Source organism: Pongo pygmaeus, chromosome 16, assembly GCF_028885625.2.
Source record: "Pongo pygmaeus isolate AG05252 chromosome 16, NHGRI_mPonPyg2-v2.0_pri, whole genome shotgun sequence".
NCBI classification, from domain to species: Eukaryota; Metazoa; Chordata; class Mammalia; order Primates; family Hominidae; genus Pongo; species Pongo pygmaeus.
The window spans coordinates 67,438,215-67,449,589 of NC_072389.2; the positions used below are offsets into that span (position 1 = coordinate 67,438,215).

The window sequence follows — 11,375 nt, forward strand, 5'->3', positions numbered from 1 at the left end:
ATTTAAAAAACTGTAAGATGCCATAATGCTCACAGTGGTTATTTCTATGTAATAAAGTTCATTTTCTGTGTACATATAGTTCTCAAATTTTCTAAAATAAATTTTCAAAAACTATAATGAAGGAAGAAAAGTAGGAAAGAAACTTCACAAACGGTAAGAAAATACCATAGTATACAGTAGGAGGGAAATGAAAGAATACAGGTAGTCAGGAAACTTCTATAATACACTGAAAAGAAAGTAAAACCAAAAATAAGACAGTAACTTCAGGATGAAAGAGGTAGAGTCACAGTAAAGAGTTATTCTGGAGGCAGAATTGACAGGATATCATCACTGTCCAGATGTACGAGTAATAAAGTTGTCATGGAAGACTAGTGTGTTCAGCAACAGGGGGAAAAAAAGTCCTTACGTATTATATATGCACTAAAATTACATAAAGACAAATATTCCTAGATTCAAATCTGTCACATGATGAATTACACAAAATTACAATTGGGAAGTCTATTCTAGCCCACAGGGTAATCTGCACAGATGCTAGTGCCTATCTGAAGCCATCCAAACTAGTTTAATAAGATCTAAGGCCCACACGCAGACTTTCAGCTCTGCTCATAAATTGTGACTGTTCTACCTAGTCATTCTCAATTGGTGGGCCAAGAGTCACCAGGAGTGATCAGAAATCATCTGCGTTAGAGATGAAGTCTTTATAACAATTGTTAAGGCACTACCATAATGTTTGCAAAAATATAAATATACTTATAAAAAGTGGGCTGTTTCTACTGCAGTGACACTTTACTTGTTTGATCAAGTAGTAGGATAGCAGGTGGTAGTTAAGATGTGAAATGCTGAAAACTACCAATATGGCTAACAGAGTTAGACAAGTATATTTAGACTGTTGGACAAAAAGAGATTGTACTTATTATTGCTGGGTGGTAGAATAAAGATAGATTTTTATTGATGTTTTTCAGTATTTTCTAGTTTTTATAATAATTAGATATTATTTTTATGTGAAATTATTATGAAAATTATAACAAGGAAAATAGGGAAATAAAACAACAGTAAATTCACATGTCAATACGATTTAAATATTTTTTATATAAATTTTTTCTATATCTAGTAAGAATAACAAACACGTAAGAATAACAAAGAAATATTGGCTGGTGTGCAGTGGCTCACGCCTGTAATCCCAGCACTTTGAGAGGCCAAGGCAGGTGGATCACAAGGTCAGGAGTTTGCAACCAGCCTGGCCAACATGGTGGAACCCCATCTCTACTAAAAAAAAAAAAATCAAAAATCAGCCAGGCATGGGCATGGTGGCATGAGCCTGTAATTCCAACTACTCAGGAGGCTGAGGCAGGAGAATTGCTTGAACCCAGGAGGCGGAGGTTGCAGTGAGCTGAGATCGTGCCACTGCACTCCAGCCTGGGCGACGGCAAGACTCCATCCCAAAAAAAAAAAAAACAAAAAAAGCAGCATCTATTTCTGCCACCCAGTCTGACAAATGGATACTTCCTCTTTGAAAATGTGAATGTTATCTAACGAACAGTAACTGTAACAGTGAAATAAGAATAATACATTCTCCAAGTTATTTGCACTGAAGGAGGAGCTCTAGTTCTAATACAAATAGGGAAGGAATAAGCAGTATAATTCAGATTAACACTGGCACCAGTGTAAAGAGGTAAAAGTGCATTCATTCGTTCAAGCAGTAGATGAGTACTCATCTTGGTAAGGCATTGGACTAACAAGTACTCTCCACTCAACTGCATGCTATTCTGACTGATAAATATGCAGCAGTGTCATTACATATCCTATGAATTCCACAAATCCTGTTTAAAGAAAAAGAATTTATAAGACCAAGATTAGACCACATCTCTCCTAAAAATCAACCATTTTATATTTAACTGAACACCGATAAAAAAGATTTCATTTTCCTTTTCTACCTTAAAACAACATAATAATTCTATACAATGTAAATAACTTTAGTGCTATAGCCAGATCACCAGGACTAAGAACACATAGAAGTCATAGAAAATTCTCAAAAAAACTGAAGGAAGGGTATTTGTGTCTAATCTTTAAAAACAAAAAACAAACAGGGATATGGTGACTAATAATTGGAGATGAATAAACTTAACTCTGCCAGCAAGGAAAGCTCTAAAGCCAATCCCACAATCAAGTGGCTCTAATCTTACCAAATCTAAACAGACTAAGGTGACAGACAAGGAAATTCTGTGAAGCGATCTCCTTTATGCTGGACTGACAGGCCCATGGGAGGAGGGTAGACAATATGCATAGTAAGCAGTCTGTGCTTCAGAAGAGACCCCATATCATTCTCATTAATAAACTACAAATATTTTGGATGTGCATACACTGCTAGAAAGTCACCATAGTTTCAAAGCCAATCTTGAAAGATATTTTAAGAAATACACTAAAAGGGCCAGGTGCCGTGGCTCATGCCTGTAATCCCTACACTTTGGGAGACCAAGGTGACTGGATCACTTGAGCCCAGCAGTTGGAGACCAGCCTTGCCAACATGGCGAAACCCTGTCTCTACCAAAAAATACAAAAAAAGTAGCCAGGCATGGTGGCAGGTGCCTGTAATCTCAGATACTCGGGAGGCTGAGGCAGAAGAATCACTCGAACCAGGAAGGCAGAGGTTGCAGTGAGCCAGGATCATGCCACTGCACTCCAGCCTTAGCGACAGCCAGAGCAAGACCCAGTCTCAAAAAAAAAAAAAAAAAAAAGGGGGTAAATTCTGGATATCAAAATTTAGTATTCTTCATCAGTGAACCAGAAGATGAAAATGGAAGTAAATTAGCAAATGCCATGAAGAGTTGGAGTCATCGCAAAAAAAAAAAAAAGTAGAAATAGTTGCTAAATTATAGAAAACAACCAAGCTAGTATATTTATAAATAAAAAATCAAATGGTACTGACACAATATGGAAAAGCCTGCCTAAGTCCAAGAATGGCTTTTTAAATACATAATGGCCTACAAAATAAATGTAAGAAATATAGTCCTATTGTTAAGTACCTCCAACCAGAAATAATCTCTCTAAACTTCTGCAGAAATTTAGGCCATACCTTTCTTATGGTGCTTAACACTTAACTTTATATAAATCTCCAGTCTGATTATAAACTTCTTACCGATTCTCCTCAGAGTAGGTACTCAATAAATATTGACTTCAGAATGCGTATTGTACTGGGGTGGAAACAACTACAATAAGATCATAAATCTTTATATTTTAGAAAACACTCTCAGATATATAACATTACTCAATCCTCACAGCCTCCTGGGCAAGAAACAGGATGTATACATTAAGCAACAGAAGCTGAGGCTTAGAGAGGTTAAATGAGTAGCCCAAGAACCCTATGGCAACCTAATAGTAAGTGGTAGTCTCAAGGCTCAAATCTTTTAACACTCAATGCTATGTTCAGAATAACACTGTTCTCCCGAATAGCAGAGCATAAAGGGTATAGGATTTTAATTCAGAAGGTAATTCGACCTCCCTGGACAACAAAAACACCATAAAAGAATCAGACTCAGCATTCACAGGCCAGTGTGGTTGTCAGTTCCACTTTTGGTCTACGTATTTTCAAAGAGATGTAAAAAAATCCAAAACAAAAAGGATAACTAAAATTAGTATAACAAGGGCACAGGCAGAAAGGTAGGATACAGTCAAGGGGGTTATGTTCAGAGCATAACCAGAAGAAAAGGTAGTGCCACAGGGGAAAACAGATGCAGGAGATGGTATTACAAAATGGTCATTTTAGTACTTTTTAAAAATCTATTTTTTCCTCAAAAGACAGAAATTCACAAGTTATGATTTAGAACTATTTGGGACCATAAAGATTTTCAAATCTAAGCCCCTCTCACTTTATACACGAAGAAATTAAAGTCTAAAGAGATCTGGTAGTTTATCCAAGGTTACACAATTTTTTTGTGGCAGTACTAAGAATAGAAGCTATGTCTCCCGACTCCTAGGTCAACGTTCTTAATATAAAATATAGAGGTTAATCCAAAACTGTGATTAAACACAAAAACCATCCAACAAACAAAAATACCATGCCATAATCCATGAAACTAGCTTTGCATATAAAGAATAGTGAAATAAAGAATGCTTTGTACTTATCTTTTAAGATTTTGTTTATGTATCTATAACATAAACATCATTTATTTGAAAGCATATCCGAATGTTCTGACACAATTCATTTTCCAGGGAGGTGAGCTAAAGTAGATGACTGAACAGTTTTTTAAAGCAAAGCATGAATCAAATTATTCTAATGATTTATGTTTTAGTAAAGAATACCAAGCCTGGTGCGGTGGCTCACGCCTGTAATCCCAGCACTTTGGAAGGCCGAGGCAGGTGAATCACGAAGTCAGGAGATCGAGACCATCCTGGCTAACACGGTGAAACCCTGTCTCTACTAAAAAATACAAAAAAATTAGCTAGGCGTGGTGGCGGGTGCCTGTAGTCCTAGCCACTCTGGAGGCGAAGGCAGGAGAATGGCATGAATCCAGGAGGTGGAGCTTGCAGTGAGCCGAGATTGTGCCACTGCACTCCAGCCTGGGCGACAAAGCGAGACCCCGTCTCAAAAAAAAAAAAAAGAATACCAAGGAAAATATTACAGCTATTAATTTCAAATGAATCTAGCTAGTCAACCCAAATTAACCAATCTAGACTCCTTTTAATGAGTTCACAGTGACTTTGTCTTCAGAGAGGAAAACAGGAAAGAGAAAGGAAACAACTCTCCCACTCTTCCCATTTCCCTACTGAAACAGGAAGTTTTGGCAAAGAAAGGTAAAAAGCTGCAACATCACCACTGAACTTTCCCCCTTTCAATTCACTTTAGGGATCCCATAATATTGAGTAATGTGGTAGAGCTTCCTAGCAGAATGGTTACCAAAGTACCAATTCTCAGTTTTAGTTCTAGAAAAGGAGTTAATTTTTAATTAGTAATGCTACTTAAATATGTGAAAAGGTGCTTAAATTTTTAAGCACTGCTTTAACTGGTAGTAACTGAGCCTAAATATATATTACACTAATGACCTTTTCATTATTGTTTATTTTTATATGCTATAGGACGAGCTAATGAGAAATGTGGCCTCCACTACATCAAGTGTTGGCTGGGAGGAAAAGACTAAAGAAAATCCCTCTACAGGTTTAGAAATACCTAGACACTGCCATCTTTTATGTGTCAAAGCCAAAAAAAGCAAAAAGAGCTGCTTTTTGTTTCATTCTCAAGCTGCCCTACAGGTACCTGTTAAGACAATATATTACAGTATATTAGACTTAGACCCACAAATATCAGCATGAGCCTGGAACTTCATTTATCTTGTCACTGTCATTGACTGTGGCTCTTTGCTCACCAATATCGGGTGAAGAGCAAAAAGGAAAGATAAAGATACATTATTTAACTACCTTTTCTCACTACGAATGCGGAGGAAGTGGCAGTACCACTCATCCAATGAAGGATCTCACGTTGTTCTTACCTTGCTCAAATCACAGAAGTTTAAAGACAGAAGAGATGACCTTGTCTAACCTTTTCACTTACAGATAAGCAACCAATGGTCACCTGTCAGATACATGCCAAAAACCACACAACTAGACAGAATCAGAGATAGAATAAGATTAAAGAGGTTTGCTCATTCCCAGTCCAGTGTTCATTCTCCTTTCTTATGCTGTGCTGCCCCAACAATATCTGGCAGCTCAAGGGGAAGTGTCAGGAGTGGGATAAAGTGTCAGGAGTAGGATAAACAGCACAGGTTCAGTCTGGTTTGCAGGGCCACAGATTCTGAGGGCATTGCACTGGGCTTCTATTCCTGGTCACCAGAGTCACCCTTGTATCTAACACATCACAGCTCCTATGTTGATTCCACCTGTCCAATGGAACTGAGAACAACAGAGTTCTGAGTTCTGGAGGATTTTCCTGCTGACTCTCCACGGTAAATCATTTTGAAAAATCAAATTGACAAAGGTTCTACATTGCAACAGTACTACTCAAATCATATTGCAAAGATGTGGCATTTCAACATACATTTTCAAATATATGTTACTCTTAAGTTATATCCTGGACACATCTCAATAGCTAAGGGCTGTGAAATTTATCTATTGGTACCAGTTTGTGGGGAACAAAAATCTAGATAAACCTTCCTACTTACGTAGGCAGTAGGTACCCACCAGGCACTTTTCGGAACCTCTGAAAGCCTGACTTGCAAACTAGCTGGCAGGTAATACTGTAAAAGCATAAGCATAAATTCAAAGGCAAATAGGGGTTTTTTTTAAAGAAATTTGTTTGGAAAATAAGAAATGTTTAGATATGTAATGATAGCTCTACACAAAATTATCACTCAATAGAAGATTGATACCTCTAAGAAAACCAAACACCACATGTTCTCACTCATAAGTGGGATTTGAACAATGAGAACACATGGACACAGGGAGGGGAACATCATACATCAGGGCCTGTCAGGAGGTGGGAGACAAGGGGAGGGAGAGTAGTAGGACAAATACATAATGCATGCAGGGCTTAAAACCTAGATGATGGGTTGATAGGTGCAGCAAACCACCATGGCACATGTATACCTATGTAACAAACCTGCACATTCTGCACATGTATCCCAGAACTTAAAGTAAAAGTCAAAAAAAAAAAAAAAGAAGAAGAAGAAGATTAATACCTCTAAAAGTCTGAAGTTCGAAGAAACATCCTTATGAAAATAAAACAAAGACTGTTTTCATCACCCAGCCAGGTTTGTTAATCATTATTATTATCAATATTATCAACAATGACAAAGGATTTTGACATAATCTATCTCACCAATACATTGAGTGTTATATATCCACTTTACAGATTAGGAGACTGAGAATTGAAATGTTTTGCCCAGGGTCCCACAGCTAATAAATAATCAAGGTCTCAATTATCTACAGTGGCAAGGATTTTTAAAAGGAAATTCTGCTTAAACTACTTTTAAAAATACATAAGAATTGCTTGGCATTAAATAAAATCTTTAAAGAACAGAAACAGAAAGATAATGGTAGGATGTGTTTGCTTTGCTTCTCAAATTTAAAGGCAACATCTAAAGTATACTTCCTGATTCTGGACATTCCAGTAATTTTCCCCAACCTTCTCAACCTTTTTTTTTTTGAGACGGAGTCTCGCTCTGTCGCCCAGGCTGGAGTGCAGCGGCGCAATCTCTGTTCACTGCAACCTCCACCACCCAGGTTCACGCCATTCTCCTGCCTCAGCCTCCTGAGTAACTGGGACTGCAGGCGCCCGCCCCCATGCCCGGCTAATTTTTTGTATTTTTTTTTTTTAGTGGAGACGGGGTTTCACCATGTTAGCCAGGATGGTCTCAATCTCCTGACCTCGTGATCTGCCCGCCTCGGCCTCCCAAAGTGCTGGGATTACAGGCGTGAGCCACAGTGCCTGGCCTCTCAACCTTTTTTAATTGTAAATTTCATTATGACCACCTATATATACATATATGAATATATGCACAGTATGATCTTTTCCAAATCATGTTAACACAATATTTCGATTCTTAAAACTACTTCCAAAGATCACCCAAGCAAAGATTATGCATTTTTATTGACATGATACGTTTCAGTCACTTAAGATATCAATTTCTCTCTCGAATTATAGATTTCATAAGAGTAATCTACTTCTTCCATGTCCTTTTTAACACCTTACTACAATTTTTTCAGCACCCAGTAGGTCCCTTACAAATGCAGAAGACAATCTCAGTCTTCTCCTTAGACTAGGGTTTCTCAACTAACATTTTGAGCTGGACAATTGCAGGGAGCTGTCCTCTGCGTTGTAGAATGTTTAGTACTCCAGGGTCTATCTGCTACATGCCAATAGCACACCTCTTCCCTCAGTGTGACAACCAAAAAAGTCTCAGACACTGTCAAATATCCCCTGGGTACAAAGTCACCTCCCATTGAAAATCACTGCTTTAGGCTAGTTAGACATTCCAGTTAAGATGTATCAAAGTAGTTTATCAATTGATTCCAAAGAATATTAAGATCAGATATGTGAAATATTTACAAGATGAATTCTTCTCTTTCTCAAGACTTGAAAATTCAACAACAACAAAAAAACACTCTGTGAACTGTAAACCTTATCTGCTAAAGCAAACAGTTGTCAAACAAGATTATATAGAATTTTCAATTTTTTGTAAAACTTGTCAACATCATGGATATCATAAAATATCAGCTATTTTATTAAATATTCCCATTTGTTTACCCAAAAAAGTTTCAGACAAATTTCTTTAGCAATATTTTGAAAGAACAGGAAAAATCAACTCAGATATCTTGCCTTCCAGTTTTATTGAGAAATTAGGGTTATCAACAACAGATTGTACAATAACGATAAAAGCTCATGACTTCTAGCTTTCTTTATAGCAACCACAAAAATAAAAGGCAGCAAAACTTTACAGAGGCAGAGTTGTGAGCTGATAAAGTTAGGAGAATCCCTGATTGGATGTTCACTGGACACAATATGTGAAAGAAATGGGTTTATTTGCTCAGGCCTATTATAAAGTTAATGTTGGCCACTGGCAGAATACCTTATTCTAAAAATTTAAAAATGAGACGAAAGAAAGTCTCCTTTTCTAGATTTCACCAAAAAAAGACAAAAGGGGAAATAACATAAAATTATGACATTTTTAATTTCAGTTGTGAAAAACTTCAAAATCTTCAAGCAGTATACTCCTCAATGTCATGGTTAAACCATTATTAGAAGAACAGAATATTGGCATCACCTTAGATGTTACCTAGTCCAACCTCCAATTTTAAAGATAAAAGAGAGTGTAACATTTGATGGCAACGGAACCTTTCACTATATCCGTATGTTTTATCTTTTTAAAAAGAAAATGTCTAAAGTAAATATGGCATAATATTATAACATTAAAATATGAGTAATTACATGAAAATATTATATTATCCAGTATGATTTAAACTTTTCAGAATTTAAAAATATTTTTTCTATAAAGTTTAAATTAAGATGAAGAAACTAAGGCCCAATAAGGTAAGTGGCTTGTCCAACACAGTGCACCATTCACTAGGCCTATTCAGATTTCAGATTTGCTACTCCAGTGCATTTTCAAATTTCAAATGTTTCCAAACTATAAGGAATCACTGGAAATAATATTGCCAGTATTCTGAAGACACACTTGATTTCTACAGAAGATGCTGATCATTTAATTCCTTAAATGTGTCTTTCTTTACTTCCCTTTGTTTTACATTGTATCGAGTGTGGTGGGGGGGATGTAAACAAAGTATGTACAGTAGGCCCTCCATATCCACGGATTGAACTAACTGCAGACCAAAAATATTTGGGGGAAAAAAATAAAAAATATCAATTCAGCAATAAAAAAATGCAAATTAAAAAATAATACAACAACTATTTACATAGAATTTACTTATTGGGTATTATAAGTAATCCAGAGATAACCTAAAGTACACAGAAGGATGTGCATAGGGTACATACAAATACTAGGCTATTTTATTTAAGGAACTTGAGCAACCTCCAATTTTGGTGTGGTCAGGGGTACTGAAGCCAATCCCCCATAGATACCAAGGGACTATTGTATTGTTGGGCAAACCACAGTGAACCAATCAAATGATCAGCCACCTATTAAAAACAGGCTCTTGGCCAGGCACTATAGCTCACAGCTGTAATCCTAGCACTTTGGGAGGCTGAGGCAGGAGGATCACTTCAGCCCAGGAGTTGGAGGCTGCAGTGAGCTACGATCTTGCCACTGCACTCCAGTCTTGGCAACAGAGCAAGACCCTGTCTCAAAAAGACAAGCCAAAAAACAAAACAAAACAAAACCAGGCTCTTACGTAATTCAGGGTATAAACAGCATTGCCCAATATATGTTCCATATACGTAATTATAAATTTTAGAAGCCAGGTTTAAAAAGAAAAAAAGGAAAACTAAAAAACACGGGAAATACATTTTAATATTATATTTAATTTAACCCAATATATTCAAATATTAAACACATAAGCAACATAAAAATTATTGAAGTATCATATTTTTTCTCCTACTTCATTAGGAGTAATACTTATTCAAAACGATGTTTTAATTCATACACCACGTCTCAATTAGCACTAACCTCATATCAAGTGCTCCACAGCTACGGTGGCTAGTAGTTACCCTAGTGGACAGGGGAAGTCTATGGCTATTTGTTGTTGCTTGAATTAAAAGCAGACCCACACATTTGAGTCGTTTTTTGAATTTTCCTCCAAAGCTGACAGAGTTCCCACCCAAACCTTTTGCGGAGTGAGAAGGTCCCAAAGTCCTCAAAGCTTAACACGTAATTCATGCAAACGATTAAGCTTGTTGAAGAGTGTATGTTTAAGTACACTATTTACTGAATACTTCTATACACTTAATCTCCAGGATAAAAACGTTGGCATAAATTCCTGAGCATGCAACCAAGCAGACATCTAATTAACGACGACGCTGGTCGAGGCTTGAATTTCTCTCTATTGCTCCAAAACAAAATTCAAAATCTTCTTCGTATTGACGGAAAAGTAAATATTAAAGGAAGAAATCATTTTCACAGGAGCTGAAAGCATTAAGAGTAAGAATCCCTAAGCACACGCCTTTCTTAAAGATCTCCTGCCTATTCTTCTCCAAACCCGGTAATCCTAAAGAGAAGGAACCCAGTTCTTGCTCCCTGTAAAATGATAGTGAAGATAACTGCGAAATGCAATTTCCTCCTTCTTTTTTCTTAGTGCCACTTCGAGCGTATATGACCAAACAACCATGCTCACTCCACGCGGTACCGAAACAGAAAGGGCTCTGTTTTTATGCTGTAGGGCCAAGGCGGCCACCCTGAGTGCAGCGAGAGGACCACAGAGACAGGCAGGGCGGGGACAGCAGGGCCAGGGCTTGGCCTCGGGGGACGAGAAAGGTGGGAACTTTGGCAGCGCGGGCGGGATCCCACCGCATCTCCCCAGCCGGAGTCGGGACTGGGACCCCAAGAATCCGCGGGTGGCAGAGGCTCCCGCATCCAGCACCTGCCGCACCGAGATGGGGAGTCTCGGGCGGCGGAGGGAGCAGGGCCCGGGCAGAATCCCGGACGGAGCAGCCCTCGGCTGGGCCCTCAGCGCCCGCAGCCCGCTGGCCACGCCCCGCTCGCTTACCGCCCCAGATGCCCAGCTTCAGCTGGGACTTGTTAAGGTTCTCCACATAGTCCCCCAGGAAGCGGTTCAGCAAGTCCGCGACCACCGACTCCAGCACCATGGTGGGGCTGAGGCACCAGCAGAGGGAGGAGCCGGAACCGCTCGGCGCAGCTGAGGGCGGCGACCAGCGCTGCGAATGACAGCCCCTCCGGCGCCGGCCCACCCCGCGCCGCGCGCGTGACCCCGCC

The 11,375-nt window shown here is 38.6% G+C and overlaps 1 protein-coding gene across 5 annotated transcripts in view; it reads right to left on the reverse strand.

The window, feature by feature from the left end:
• Positions 1 to 11,374, reverse strand: part of VPS13C (vacuolar protein sorting 13 homolog C) — a 196,905-nt gene extending 185,531 nt beyond the window's left edge. For 2 of the 5 annotated variants that reach the window (XR_010123963.1, XM_063652676.1), the window contains exon 1: positions 11,149 to 11,342. Coding sequence is in view for 4 of the 5 variants with exons in the window: in XM_063652676.1 (XP_063508746.1) it covers positions 11,149 to 11,248 (100 nt within the window). In the remaining variant the exon portion in view is untranslated. Of the gene's footprint in view, positions 1 to 11,148 lie in introns of all 5 variants that reach the window. The other 3 variants (XM_054450337.2, XM_054450338.1, XM_054450335.2) reach the window with 2 other exon arrangements.
• Between the last annotated feature and the right edge of the window lies 1 nt (position 11,375).